At 37.1% G+C, this 16,436-nt stretch overlaps 1 protein-coding gene across 1 annotated transcript in view; it reads left to right on the top strand.

Annotated features, from left to right (window-relative positions):
• Positions 1-16,436, top strand: part of CCDC148 (coiled-coil domain containing 148) — a 268,591-nt gene that overhangs the window by 153,524 nt on the left and 98,631 nt on the right. The window contains exon 11 of the mRNA XM_032355649.1: positions 3,891-4,031. Within this exon, the coding sequence (XP_032211540.1) occupies positions 3,891-4,031 (141 nt within the window). The remainder of the gene's footprint in view (positions 1-3,890; positions 4,032-16,436) is intronic.

Here is a 16,436-nt window from a genome sequence, read left to right as displayed (position 1 = left end):
CTTTAATTTTTCAAAGTTAAATTTTTTAAATTTTCTTTATGATTTGTTTTTCTATTTTTAAAATCTTTTCCTCTTTGCTATATTTTAAAAAATATTTAATTTATTTATTTATTTATTTGAGAGAGAGAAAGACAGCATGAGAGGGGAGAGGTCAGACGGAGAAGCAGACACCCTGCCAAGCAGGGAGCCTTATGCGGGGCTTGATCTTGGGACTCCAGGATCATGACCTGAGCCAAAGGCAGTCACTTAACCAACTGAGCCACCCAGGCGCCCTCCTCTTTGCTATTTTAACCAACATCTTATCAATACCTTTTTAAAAATCTTTTTTAATTTTCATTTTTATAGTCATATTCTATCCCTTCATTGTATTTAACCTTATTTTTTGTATATATAAGCTTTTCTTTCTTTAAAATTTTTGGGATAGTTTCTTCTAGTAGACAAAATATACCCTGAATCTAGTGTATGGCTTTGTTTTAGTCTCCCATCTGATCACATTCTCTCCTTTTTTTTTTGTTAAAATTTTTTCTTTCTTTTATCAACCAACTTATTATCTTATCAATTCCTTTTTTAAATATTTCTAAATTTTCATTTTTATAGTCTTATTCTATCACTTCATCAAATTTACCCTTGTTTTTGTATATATATGTTTTTCTTTCTTTAAAATTTTGGGAGGCAATTTCTTCTAACAGACCAAAAGTGCACTCCAAATCAAGTGTATGGCTCTATTCTATTTGCCAGCCTGGGCATATATATTTTTTTTCCTTTCTTTTCCTCCTAATTTTGGGTCTCTTCTGATTTGTTTAGTGTATATTTTTCTGGGGCCTTTGTTACCCTTTTAGTGTTTTGTTCTCTCATTCATCTATTTTGCTCTGGACAAAATGACAAAGCAGAAAAACTCACCTCAAAAAAAGAACAAGAGGCAATACTGACAACTAGGGACCTAATCAATACAGACTTTAGGAAGCCATCAGAACTAGAGATCAGAATGATGATTATAAAGATGCTAGCTGGGCTTGAAAAAGCATAGAAGATACTAGAGAATCCCTTTCTGGAGAAATGAAAGAACTAAAATCTAACCAAGTTGAAATAAAAAAAGCTGTTAATGAGATGCAATCAAGAATTGTTACTGCTCAGATAAATAAAGCAGAAGAGAGAGTTAGTGATACAGAAAACCACATGATGGAGAGTAAAGAAGCTGAAAAAAAGAGATAACTGCTGGATCATGAGGGAAGAATTTGAGAGATAAGTGATACATAAGATGAAACAATATTAGAATAATTGGGATCCCAGATGAAGAAGAAAGAGAGGGGGAAGGGCAGAAGGTATAGTGTAGCAGATTATAGTGGAAAATTTCCCTAATTTGGGAAAGGAAACAGGCATCAAAATCCAAGGGGCACAGAGAACCCCCCTTAAAATCAATAAGAATAGGCCCACACCCTGTCATCTAATAGTAAAACTTACAAGTCTCGGAGACAAAGAGAAAATCCTGAAAGTAGCTTGGGACAAGAGGTCTGTAACCCACAACTGCAGAAATATTAGATTGGCAGGAGACTTATCCACAGAGACCTGGCAGGACAGAAAGGACTGGCATGATATATTTAGAGCACTAAATGAGAAAAATATGCAGCCAAGCATACTATATCCAGCTAGGCTGTCATTGAAAATAGAAGGAGAGATAAAAAGCTTCCAGGACAAACAAAAACTAAAAGAATTTGGAAACACCAAACCAGCCCTACACGAAATAACAAAAGGGGTCCTCTAAGCGAAGACAGAGCCTAAAAGTAACATATACCAGAAAGGAACAGAGAAAATATACAGTAATATTCACTTTACAGGCAATACAATGGCACTAAATTCATCTTTCAGTAGTTACCCTGAATGCAAATGAGCTAAATGCCCCAATCAAAAGACACAGGGTATCCGAATGGATTAAAAAAAGAAGACCCATATATATGCTGTCTACAAGAGACTGATTTTAGGCCCAAAGACACCTCCAGATTTATAGTGAGGGGCTAGAAAATCATTTACCATGATAATGGACATTAAAAGAAAGCTGGGGTGGGCTATCCTTATATCAGATAAATTAGATTTTTAAACCAAAAGCTATAAAAAGAGATGAGGAAGGACACTATATCCTAGTTAAAGGATCTGTACAGTAAGAAGATCAAGCAATTGTAAATATCTATACTCCTAATATGGGAGCAACTAATTATATAAACCAATTAATAACAAAATCAAAGAAACACATCAACAATAATACAATAATATAGGGGACTTTAACACCCTCCTCACTGAAATGGGCAGATCATCTAAGCAAAGGATCAACAAGGAATAAAGACTTTACATGACATACTGGACCAGATGGACATCACAAATATATTCAGAACATTTCATCCCAAACAACAGAATACACATTATTCTCTAGTGCACGTGGAACATTCTCCAGATTCTCCCGGGTCACAAGTTAGGTCTCAACCAGTACCAAAGATTGGGATCATTCCCTGCATATTTCAGACCACAGTGCTTTGAAACTAGAACTCAATTACAAGAGAAAGTTGGAAGGAACTCAAATGCATGGAGGCTAAAGAGCATCCTACTAAAGAATGAATGGACCAACCAGGAAATTAAAGAAGAATTTTAAAAATTCATTGAAACAAACAAAAATGAAAACACAACTGTTCAAAATCTTTGGGATGCAGCAAAGGGGATCCCAAGAGTAAAGTATATAGCAATACATAGATGTTATTTTATGTTGAGATCATAATATTAGTGTAGTTTTGCACCTGCTTTTTTGCATCTAATAATATGTTGTGGACATTATTATGTCAATGAATATAGGTATAGACCATTCTTTCTCAATGGCGGTCATTGCATGATGTATCAGAATTAATTTAAGACATCTCCTGTTGCCAGACATCCTGTTGCTGTGAATGCGTGAATGAATGTTTTGTTGTCTGAGTTTTGATTGATCTTGGTGTTTGACATGGAATCAATTAGACTCTTTCCAATTTTTCTGCTTAAGCAGCACCACAGGGAACACTCCTGTGGATACATTTTTGTGTACTTATCCAACAGATTGTCTTCTTTGAGTAACATCCTCAAAATGTGGTTGTGGGTCAAAGGCTATGCATATTTTATATTGTGATACATATTTATTTACATATTGTCCAGTGTCCTTTAGAAGTGCAGTACTAAGTATGCTTCTACCAATAATATCAATCAATACCCAGAAAGTTCTTTTAAAGATTTTTTTTTTTTTTATTAATTTGACAGAGAGAAATCACAAGTAGACGGAGAGGCAGCCAGAGAGAGAGAGAGAGGGAAGCAGGCTCTCTGCTGAGCAGAGAGCCTGATGCGGGACTTGATCCCAGGGCTCTGAGATCATGACCTGAGCTGAAGGCAGCGGCTTAACCCACTGAGCCACCCAGGCGCCCAGAAAGTTCTTTTAAATGTCTTAAAATTTCATAGGATCATTTGAGAATTTTTGAAAACTGATTAGAAACTTGAACTGTCGTTTCAGAAAAACAAACCTGTGCAAAAATAGAGAAATTTATACGTACTATTTTTGAGAATTCATAGATTCTTTGAAGTCAATTCACAGACTCTTTAGGATCTCAGTCCATGAATCTAAGTGAAGAATCCCTGAATGAGATGATTTTAAAGTTGCTTTCTCTTTTAACACTTACACACACTTGCACACACACACACACACACACACACACACATACACACACATCTTACATACACATCATGCACACGTCACACACACAATTTTAATGTGTATTTGGAAAAGCTTTGACACCTGCTTGATATAGAACATAGTCTTATAAAACCTCTGTAAAATCACTTGACTGGGTATAGTTATTGGAATGAATTTCCATTTATTACAGGTTCTTCAATGGCGAGCCCACCAGGAAGAGGTAGCACAATTGGAAATGGAAATTTCTGCCAGAAGAAGAGAAAAGGAGAAGGAGAAAGAGAAACTTTGGAAGGAGAAGGAATTGTTACAAAGAGCAGAGAAGAAAAAGAAAGTATGAAATCTGCTATTTCTGCAAATGCGTGAATGAATGTTTAGTTGTCTGAGTTTTGATTGATCTTGGTGTTTGACATGGAATCATCATAGTTCTTAGAAAGATTCATAAGGTTCTAGTAGAGTCTTGCTTCAGTTCACTTAAGCTTCAAAATTTGTGGATATGGAGGAGAATCCACTTTATTAACCTACATGAGTACAGGTACCTGTGGTTAGAAGAAAGGCCGTAGCGAAAGAAAAGTCAGGGTTTATGACTTGTTAAGTCTTGTTCTAAGTAGGAACATGCAAAGACAAGAGGATACCAGGGTAACATTTTGGTTGACTGCAGTGTAGCGACCAACTGTCAAAAGAGGTCTTTGCTGGCAAAATACATCGTACCAAGGTCAGAGCAGCTTATGGCACACCAGAAAGCCCTTTAAAGAATTTACTTCCTGACTTATTATTTGTTAGATTGTTTGTCTTTCATTTGCTGACACAAATTCATCACTCTACTTTTGAGCAAACATTTGCTTCCCAGTTTTCAAAAAATTAATCACAACACTTATTAACAGCTTCAAAATGATTGCTGATATTCCATGGAAGGAAAAAAGTGAATTTGAGAAGGGATTTTAAACATGTATCTGGGGTATTTATTTAGATGTTTTTGTTTATTTTAACAATTTTTGTGGTGTAAACAAACACATTAGTACTCATCACCTAGCACTGAAACTGTTTAATGTTTTTTTATTCTTTTATAGATTTATTTTATTTTACAGGTAAAGTTGAAGTTCTCTCTTGAGAATGTACTCAGTTCCATTTTCCTTCTTACCTCCTCAGAGTCAGTCTCGATCATAAATTTTATTCCTATCTTTACAGGCCATCAATTGCTTTTAATATTTTTTTTTTTTAAGATTTTGTATATTGACTTGACAGAGCGAGAGAGCACAAGCAGGGGGAGGAGTGACAGAGGGAGAGGGAAAAGCAGGCTCCCTGCTGAGCAGGAAGCCTGATGTGGGGCTGGAATCATGACCTGAGCAGAAGGCAGACACTTTACCGACTGAGCCACCCAGGAACCCTGCTTTTAACATCTTTTAATATGTAATTTGTGACTTACATTTTTTCCTGAATACTTTGGGACTGTATCATTCTGTGGCATGTACTTCTTCATTTAACCTTAACTTTTGAGATACAGCTATATTAATAAACAGAGATGGAGTTCACCCCTTTCCACTGTGATATACTGTTTCAACAGAGAACAAAGCTGCCTTTCATCCCTTCTCTTAGTGGTTGACATTTATGGTTCTGAAGTTTCGTTCTTGCAACCATGCTGGCATAGCCACATTGAACAGGTCGACTGGGTTGTGTGTGCACAGCTCTCTCCACGGTACACCAAGGAGGAGAATTAATGTGTGGTAGGATTTGTATGCTTTTAATTTTATAAAGTTTCTTTTAGTTTATAAGATAATATAAATCTTCTTTTTGACTTTCACCAATCGGATGAATGTGAACGGTATGTCAGTATTTTAAGTCAAGTTCTCCTTCAATCTTCAAAACTGAAATTGAAAAATTTCCTCATGTTTATTGGGCCATTTTCTTCCTCTGTAAATTGCTTATTAGTACTTTTTGTTTGTCTGTTTTTCTTTATTAATCTGTAGAAGTTATTTATAAATTCTGGATATTGTTTCTTTTTGTCAGTTATATTTTCTTTCATTGGTCATCTGCCTTTAAATTTGGTCTATAATGTCTACGGTTCAATGGAAATTTAAAATGATCAAGTAATCAAAGTTATTAAACTTTTCTCCTTTGTAAACTGTGCTTTCCTTTATGAACCACGACCTGATAGTGAGAGCATCTTTAGAGTTCTTGATCACTTCTGCTTAGGACCATGTACATTCTACTGGCCCAGGACTAGTGCATGTATTGTGTGAGATTGGGACCTGTGCTGTGAGATTGCAGACTGTGCTAACTTAGCACTAATACACAGCCCCAGCTTGGCTTCCTCTGATGACCTAACCAGAAAGTTAGCCCCCTTATCACTTTTCTCGGGAGTGGTCTTGGTGTGTCTGAGTCTCATTGTGTGCATGGACAAGTCCTACAGGACTTAGTGCTCTTCTTAAGAGGCATGATTCCAGCTCCCATGAATGAAAGTCTCATAGCTACTGTTAAAGACCCAGCCACCAGCTCCTCAGGCCTGTCTCAGGCCCAGTTTTGTACAAGAGCCCTTTGACTCTGGCCCCCTCTTACTGCTCTGACTTTGAGTTCCATCTTTATCTTCAGCACTGGGGCATTTGTGTGTGTTTGTGTGCAGTTGTGTTATAGTTTGTCCAAAATTTCTATGTGTTTAAAGTAGGAAAGGAGATTTCTATGTCCGCTCAGACAAACTGACCAAAGTTCTGGCTGCCTTTATATATACTATGAATCCAGACTCTCTTTGTTCTATTTTCTATGCTAGAGACAAATTTTAGTTCTTTACTGTTTTGGCAGAAGCCCTCCTATAGTTTCTCAAATCAGCAGCTCCCCCTGACTTGAGACTGATTGCTTTGTTAGCTGGTGCTCTGGTTTTCCTCATCTACTGTTTCACCTGCTTGGATTTCTCTTCTCATAAGCTAGCAGCCATAGAGGTAGAAAAACTATACCATGTATAATACCCCACCTGAGGATTTCTGAATAACAGATCGTCTTTTTTCCTAATTCTTCTTCTCGGCAACTTGTCTTTTAGGAAATGACACTGTATTTTTTCTGGAATAACATTTTTAATTTGTATTCCAAAGTTTACCCTGGTAGATGCCCAAATCTTTTCAAATCGACCTTTAAATTATTAGATTACTTTTTCTTCTGTGCTTTAAAACTTGAGTTGAATATAGGATACCCAGTTTTCATAGTTTTATCTCAAGACTCAAAGTAAGTTGTTATTCCTAGGCTGTTAGGTGATAATGGTAATATTTCAGAAACATCTCTTCACTTTTGAAATTATTGTCATGATAAAAATCAAAGAATAATGTCTTTCCATAAACTATCCCTAGGAGCTATTGTAAGAAACAAAATTACTGTGCTAGGTGAACCTTAAAATGCCTGATATGTAATATTGGCCCCAGTACCACCCTTTCACTAGATGTAGCATTTTGGATGGCTTGAATAACATAAAAACTACTCTGCATCACAGCGTTTTAGGAGGTTTTTTACTGTTTCATGCCTGGAGTTCTATGGGATCAAAGCAAGAATAGTTTCAGCCTCACTGCAAAAATAGAGATTTCAAGCAAGGCTTATATTAAAAGGAGACAGATTCCTTCCTTGCTCTAGCATGTTACATTTCTCTCCCAATTTTACTGGTTCCTAATCCAGCACTGAAGCCCCCACATTGTACTGCTGAAGGATGGAAAGCATTATCAGGAAAGTCAGAATAACTTCAACAGCCATGGCCCACCAGCCATGTGACCTTCAGCCTTACCTCTGAGATGTTTCTGGGGAGAAATCTATCATTTTGTGATTTCTCAGCCTCAAGGGACATTATATCAGTAACTATCAATAGACCCAGGCATCAGTAGAACCTTGGCACTTATGTGGTTTCCCCTTGACCTCAGGTGATTTGGCAAATACTCAGAATTACATTCATCCTACAGAAAACCAGGAGACAGTAAAAACAGTCTAAAATAAAAAAGGGTAGGTTATCATAAACAGAATGCAGGCTAGAGAGCTAGGCCAGTACTGCTTCCTAGAAGATTTAAGAAGCTCTGCTCTTTGGAGGGTGTCTTCTCAATCCATATCAAAGCTATTCTCTGAGTGTGGGAATCTGTGCATTCTTATGAGAACAGTTTATCATGAAATCCCCTCCCCATTGTTTCTTAATCTAATAATATACTGACCTAAAGAGCTAAGAGTAGTGGGGTGGGTAGACAGACACTGAAGAATGATAAAAAATAAATTCCCTATAAACTCTACTTCAGGATTGTTGGGACTGAAAGGGGCCAATGAATCACACCTGTGATAAGCGGGCTTCTAAGATAGGCTCCAATATTTCCTGCCCTCTTGGGATACATATCCTTTATAATCACCAGGATTATAACTTCCATGGGTTAGGATATGTTATGTGGCACAGACAACCTTGGGAAAGGGAGATTACCCAGAAGGACTTGATCTAGTCACATGAGCTCTTTAAAAGTACAGAGTTTTCTTTGGCTTGTCACAAGAGGGGTCATCAGAGATTTAAAGCATGAAAAGGACATTACTAAATATTTTGGCTTGAAGATTGAGGAGGTCACATGGCAAGGAATGTGGGTAAACTCTAGCAGTGGAAAGTGGCCCTGGCTGACAGCCAGAAGGGAAATGGGAACCTGTAACCTATAGTCCTACAACTATGAGGAACTGAATTCTGCCAAAACCAAGAATGAGCTTGGAAACATATTTTCCTCTGAAGCTTCCAGGCGAGAACTCAGTTTTTTCAGCACCTTGATTTCGTTCTTGTGATATCATGGGCAAAGAGTTCAGGGACACCATGCTGGACTTCTGAGTTAAAGGAGTCTGAGTTCATAAGTAAGTTTGGTCTAAGCTGCTAAATTTTAAGTGTTACATAGCAGTTAAAAAACTAGTACCGTTTTTGGTATCTAGAAGTGAATTGTTGCTGTAACAAATACCTGAAAATGTGGAATGGAATTAGGAAGTGGGAAGAAGTAGGAAGAATTTTAGGAACATGACAGAAAAAAGTCTAGAATGCCTTGAACTGATTTAGTAAAGATGTGGCTCTGAGTCTCAGAAGGAAGTGACAAGCATGTTCTTCAAAACTGGAGAAAGGGGGCGCCTGGGTGGCTCAGTGGGTTAAAGCCTCTGCCTTCGGCTCAGGTCATGGTCTCAGAGTCCTGGGATGGAGCCCCGCATCGGGCTCTCTGCTCAGCGGGGAGCCTGCTTCCTCCTCTCTCTCTCTGCCTGCCTCTCTGCCTACTTGTAATCTCTGCCTTTCAAATAAATAAATAAAATCTTTAAAAAAAAAAAAAAACTGGAGAAAGGATCACTGTTATGTGGTGACAAGAAGCCTAAGGAATTAATTCTGCACTGCAGTTAGGCGGAAAACATTCCTGAGTAATGAACTTCATATGTGATGAGCAAAGATTTCTGAAATGTTGAAGGTGTCACTAGGATTTTTTGCTGCTTACAGTAACAAAGAGAGATTTGATGCTTTGGGAAAATTCTCAATTTATGTAAATGGCAAAAGACTCCAGAGTTAAGAGATTATTGCCACCATCATGCCATAGAGAAAAGGCTGAAAGTGTGAATATACAATCCTGTTACAGCGTTGAAAAGATCACAGGGTCAGAGTATTCAGTCATATAAAAGACCCTTCTAGGAGATTAAGGGTGTTTCTCTTAGATCTCAAACTAGAAAGCCTCTGGGAAGTTTAAGGGCAATTTCTCTCAGCCATCTCAATAGAAAACCAAGAGAGAGAAAGGATTATCTCAAAAAGACCTGTGGGTGTGTGACTTTTGTCTAATGGAGTGAATCCTCATAAAATCTGGGAAGGCTCACTTGATTCTTGTGACAATTTTTCAGAAACACTGCCAGCTTGACTGAAAGGGACAGAGCGAGTATGAAATGAAAGGAGGCTCCTGGACCTCCCAAAATTCTCTTGGCAGGAAGCAGGCTGATAAAACTACTTAGGAAGTTGGCATTCCTAATACTTCTACCACTGGACCAACCCACCCATCTAGGCTCAGGAAAATCTTGGCTTTACTTTTCACCACCTTATACATAGAATGGTTGTATCACCTTCCAGTAAGATATACTGACAGAAGATTGTATATAAATTCAAAGGGGTCACTAAAAGTCCTATTTAGGATTATCATTCATCCATGTATTATTCATTTATTCATTAAGTATTACCAAGTGTCTTTAATGTGACACACATTATACCCAGTCCTTCATGAAATTGTAAGAGGTCACCCTACTCAAAAAAAAGTTGCCCCTTTTCTGATATCCATCTATCTATCTATCTTTTATTTAAAATAGGCTCCACACCCAGTGTGGAGCCCAATGTTAGGTTTGAAATCATGACCATAAGATGAAGACTGGAGCTGAGAGCAAGAGTTTGACAGTTAACCAACTGAGCCACCCAGCCACCACTTTGGTATCTTTTTTTTTTTTTTTTAAAGATTTTATTTATTTATTTGACAGAGAGAAATTACAAGTACACTGAGAGGCAGGCAGAGAGAGAGAGAAGGAAGCAGGCTCCCTGCTGAGCACAGAGCCCGATGCGGGACTCGATCCCAGGACCCTGAGATCATGACCTGAGCCGAAGGCAGCGGCTTAACCCACTGAGCCATTTTAAAGGAATGTGTTTACCTGCTCCATTACAAAGATAATACACAATTCTTGGTTAGGTTAGTATAAGCTCTAACTAATAATACAGAAGGGTTTCTTTTATCTTCAAACTTTATGAGTAAGCAAAAGGGTTAGCAGAGAAAAATTAAAAATACAAAGTGGAGTGAAAGATACATAGTTTGCAATTAGTTAAATTAAGCATGACTACGTATAGTAAATTAAATATATATGCATATATACACAGTATTTACAAATGGGTATATTTGTGTAGGTACATACACACACACACACACACACATAAGCACAGTGTGACTTTCCTGCCTCTCTCACTGGGTACTGATTGCTTAGAGAGTTTAGGATGGTGCCTTTGCCTTCTTTTATGCCTAGACCTCCTCTTCTCTTATTTCCTGGTTCTGTATCAACAAACCATACTTTGGGTATCTGTCCTCACATGATGGTCCATGCTAGTCTGATTACTTCCTAATATGAATCCTCTGATGCCAATAAAAGTTATTAGTTTTGCTACCATTGATCAAAGTTTAGGCCTTAGCATATGAACATTTTGCCCTGACTGACTCCAGTAAGGTCCATCAAGTCTCTATTAATTTTTTCTTTTTGTTTAGGCTTTTAATTGCTACTGTATGCACTTGTGCACTGCAGGAACTGCAGAATATAGAACTGTCCTGTGCAATTTCCTTCAAATGCCTATGGCTGATTACCTTTTATTTCCAGTGCAAGCTTTGCTATTCCAGAGGGTGGGGGATATAGATTTAAGGACTTAGGTAGTGGGAAAAAGGATGTTTAAGATAAGAGCACTGACTGGAAAACATCCCCTGACTGATTAAAGGAGTGTGTGTGTGCAAAAGAGGGCTAGTGATCTAACTGGATCCCACTTAGAACTAAAATGACTTAAGATATAAATACTGTAAATTTTGTAATGTATCACTGGGGACCAACTGAACTGTGAACTTACAAAAACACTATGGCAGCACTCAGCAACACAGTAATGCAGTGGCTTTCAGGTGATCTAAATCTGCTTAAAGCACTTTTTTACATTTTCATAAATGGAGAATATGGAATATAAAAACTCTGATTGATGCCTTGGACCTTGAAAATATGTCTTTGAAACTCTCTGAACTCCAGTTTGATGTCTGCTCTAACATACACCCACCTAAACCTCTCACTTGCAAACATCCTCTTAAAGGAACCACCTGCTACTAAAGCCAAAGTGTTTCCATCTGGCTGAGGTCCAATCTGTTGAACTATTTCCCATCCTCAGTTTTGTGGTTCTCTCAATTACTAATTCCTAAAAGTGTGAAGTTGCAGTAAATATTTGAGGAGGTGTTTGTCTTTAATTATTGGTCTTTTTATTTGGGAATCTGATGAAATATCCCAACTAGGGAACTATAAAACCTAGTGAGTAAAATAACTATCAGGATATTATAATCATCAGAAGGAGGACATAGTTAATATATATTTTATGTAAAACTGACTCCAAAGAAACTGGGGTTCAGAGTTTATTTTCTAAATTTTTAATATTAGTCCTCTGAATAATATTATTTAAATAAAGAAATTAATGTAATATGGGAAGTTAATTATCCAAAAGAAATCAAAGATCATGTAATTTTAAAATGTTCATAACGTTCCTTATTTTGTTATTAAAATTTAGAAATGAACATTAACGTAAGCTTATTAACTGATTCTAACATTCTAATATGAGACTGAATGTAGAGCCAGCTATCAGTATATTAATGAACAGGTGACATAAAGGTAGGATGAAATAGGGCTACACTGAGACACATGATAAGTAAACTGTCAAAATTCAAAGACAAAGAATGAATTTTAAGAGCAGCAAGAAAAAAAGAGAGAACTTACATATAAGGGAACCCTGATAAGACCATAGGTAGGTTCCTCCACACAAACATTTCAGGCCAGGAGACAATGGAATGACATTAAAAAAAAATTGAAAGAAAATAATTGTCAATGCTGTCCTTCAGAAATGGAGGAATAAAGACTTCCAAACAACAAAAGCCGAGGGAGTTTATTACCTCCAGACCTGCCTTATAAGAAATACTAAAGAGAGTTCTTGAGTGGAAGTAAAAGAATGCTAATTAACATAATAAAAACACAAAAAAGTAGCATAAACCTCACTGGTACTGGTAAATATATAGTCATTATTAGATTCTGCAATATAGTAATAGTGGTACATAACTCAAAAGTCTAGCTTAAAAGTTAAAAAAAGAATATGGGGGCACCTGGGTGGCTCAGTGGGTTGAGCCTCTGCCTTCGGCTCAGGTCATGATCTCAGGGTCCTGGGATCGAGTCTGCTCAGTAGGAAGCCTGCTTCCTCCTCTCTCTCTCTCTCTCTCTGCCTACTTGTGATCTCTCTCTGTGTCAAATAAATAAATAAAATTTAAAAAAAATAATATGGTAAAAAGCATCAATACAACGATCTGTTATTAGTTACACAACGAAAAGAAAACACCTGTAAATTGTAATAGCAATAACCTAAAATATGGGGGAGGAAAGACGTAAATGTGTAAAATATATTAATTCCATTGAAGGTAAGTTGTTATCAGTTTAAAATAGGTTTAATATAAATTTAATAGGGAGGCCTGGGGGACTCAGTTGGTTAAGCATCTACCATTGGCTTAGGTCATGTTCTCAGGGTCCTGGAATCAAGTCCTGCATCAGGCTCTCTGCCCAGCAGGGAGTCTGCTTCTCTCTCTGTAGTCTACTCGCTCTACTTGTGCTTGCTCTCTCTCTGCCTCCGAAAAATAAATAATATCTTTTAAAAAATGAAATAATAAATAAATAAATTCAATATATTTTATATAAGCCTCATGATAACCACAAAGGGAAATCTTATAGTAATTATACAAAAGAACATGATAAAGAAGTCAAAGCATATTAATACCAAGACATCAAAACTAAAAAAAAAAAAAGATAAAAAAAAAACAGTGGATCTACAAAATAACCAGAAAACAATAAACAAAATGACAATAGTAAGTTCTTACCTATGAAAAATTACTTTAAATGTAAACAGATTAAATTCCCCAATCAAAAGACATATAATGGCTGAATGGATTTAATAAAAAAAATAAAAATCCCACACCCAACAACATGCTGCCTACAAAAGACTCTTTTTAACCTTAAAGATACACATAAACTGAGAGTGAAGGGATGGATAGAGACATTTCAAGCAAATGGTAATTAAAGCCAACCAACCAAACAACAAAAAACTAAACAAAACTGGAAGAGATTATGCCGAGTGAAATAAGTCAAGCTGAGAGAGTCAATTATCATATGGTTTCACTTATTTGTGGAGCATAACAAATAGCATGGAGGACGTGGGGAGTTAGAGAGGAGAAGGGGGTTGGGGGAAATTGGAAGGGGAGGTGAACCATGAGAGACTATGGATTCTAAAAAACAATCTGAGGGGTTTGAATTGGCGGGGTGGGGGTGGGAGGTTGGGGTACCAGGTGGTGGGTGTTATAGAGGACACGGATTGCAATGGAGCACTGGGTGTGGTGAAGAAATAATGAATACTGTTATGCCAAAATTAAATAAAAAATAAAAAATAAATTAAAAAAAACTAAACAAAACAAATAAAACTCCAAAAGTAGCTATACATACAGCAGATAAAATAGACTTTAAATTTAAAATGGTAAAAATAGACAAAGAAAGTCAGTATATAATGATTAAGTGTTTAAGACATCACGATGGTATAACTGTAAATATTTATGCACCTAACATTGGAGCACTTAAATATGTAAAGCAGAAACTACCAAAGCTAAAAGGGGAAATAAATAGTAATACAGTAATAGACATTTTAATATTCTACTTTAAACAACAGATAGATTTACAGAGAACCAATAAGGAAACCGTGGATCTGAACAATACTGTAGATCATGTCATCTGCAAAGAGACAGAGTTTAACTTCTTCATTGCCAATTTAAATACCTTTTATTTCTTTTTGTTGTCTGATTGCTGTTGCTAGGACTTCTAGTACTATGTCGAACAAGAGTGGTGAGAGTGGGCATCCTTTATATGGAAAACCCAAAAGACTCCACCCCCAAACTACTAGAACTCATATAGCAACTCAGTAATGTGGCAGGATACAAAATCAATGTACAGAAATCAGTTGCTTTCTTATACACTAACAATGAAAATATAGAAAGGGAAATGAGAGAATCGATTCCATGTACTATAGCACCAAGAACCATAAGGGGAATAAACCTAACCAAAGAGTTAAAGGATCTGTGCTTGAGGAACTACAGAACACTCATGAAAGAAATTGAAGAAGACACAAAAAGATGGAAGACCATTCCATGCTCATGGATTGGAAGAATAAACATTGTTAAAGTGCCTATACTGCCTAGAGCAATCTATACTTTCAATGCCATCCCAATCAAAATTCCACTGGCATTTTTCAAAGAGCTGAAACAAACAATCCTCAAATTTGTATGGAACCAGAAGAGACCCCGAATTGCTTAAGGAAATGTTGAAAAAGAAAAACAAAACTGGGGACATCATGTTGCTGATTTCAAGCTTTACTACAAAGCTGTGATCACTAAGACAGCATGGTACTGGCACAAAAACAGACACATAGACCAGTGGAACAGAGTAGAGAGCCCAGATATGGACCCACAACTCTGTGGTCAAATAATCTTTGACAAAGCCGGAAAAAATATACAGTGGAAAAAAGTCTCTTCAATAAATGGTTCTGGGAAAATTGGACAGCTATGTGTAGAAGAATGAAATTCCACCATTCTCTTACACTATACACAAAGATAAACTTGAAATGGATAAAAGACCTCAACGTGAAGCAGGAATCTATCAAAATCCTAGAGGAGAACATAGACAGTAAACTCTTTGACATTGGCCACAGGAACTTCTTTCATGATATGTCTCCAAAGGCAAAGGAAACAAAAGTGAAAAGGAACTTTTGGGACTTCAAGATCAAAAGCTTCTGCACAGCAAAGGAAACAGTCAACAAAACAAAGAGGCAACCCACAGAATGGGATAAGATATTTGCAAATGACATTACAGACAAAAGGCTGATATCCAAGATCTATAAAGAACACCTCAAACTCAACACACACAAAACAGATAATCACGTCAAAAATTGGACAGAAGACATGAACAGACACTTCTCCAAAGAAGATATACAAATGGCTAACAGACACATGAAAAAATGTTCATCATCATTAGCAATCAGGGAAATTCAAATCAAAACCACATTGAGTTACCACCTTACACCAGTTAGAATGGCCAAAATTAACAAGACAGTAAACAAGTGTTGGAGAGGATGTGGAGAAAGGGGAACGCTCCTACACTGTTGGTGGGAATGCAATTTGGTGCAGCCACTTTGGAAAACAGTGTGGAGATTCCTCAAGAAATTAAAAATAGAGCTTCCCTATGACCCTGCAATTGCACTCCTGGGTATTTACCCCCAAAATACAGATGTAGTGAAAAGAAGGGCGACCTGTACCCCAATGTTCATAGCAGCAATGGCCACAGTTGCCAACTGTGGAAAGAACCAAGATGCCCTTCAATGGACGACTGGATAAAGAAGATATGGTCCATATATACAATGGAGTATTATGCCTCCACCAGAAAGGATGAATACCCAACTTTTTATCAACATGGACAGGACTGGAAGAGATTATGCCGAGTGAAATAAGTCAAGCAGAGAGGGTCAAGTATCGTATGGTTTCATTTACTTGTGGAGCATAAGGAATAACACAGAGGATATTGAGAGATGGAGAGGAGAAGTGAGATGGGGGAAATTGGAGGGGGAAACTAACCATGAGAGACTGTGGACTCTGAGAAACAGAGTTTTGGAGGAGAAGGGAGTAGGGGGTGGGGTGAGCCTGGTGGTAGGTATTACGGAGGGCACACATTGCATGGAGCACTGCGTGTGGTGCATAAACAATGAATTTTGGAACAGAAAAGAAATAAAATAAAATGGAAAAAATATTGTAGATCAAATGGAAGTAACAGACATATAAAAAATATTCTATGCAACAAAAGAATATGCATTCTTCTTAAGTGCATGTGCAACATTTCCTAGGACATACCTTATGTTAGGCCACAAAACAAGTCTTAGCAGATA

This window comes from Mustela erminea, chromosome 8, assembly GCF_009829155.1.
Source record: "Mustela erminea isolate mMusErm1 chromosome 8, mMusErm1.Pri, whole genome shotgun sequence".
In the NCBI taxonomy this organism is placed as follows: domain Eukaryota; kingdom Metazoa; phylum Chordata; class Mammalia; order Carnivora; family Mustelidae; genus Mustela; species Mustela erminea.
This window is presented reverse-complemented; position numbering and strand designations above follow the sequence as displayed.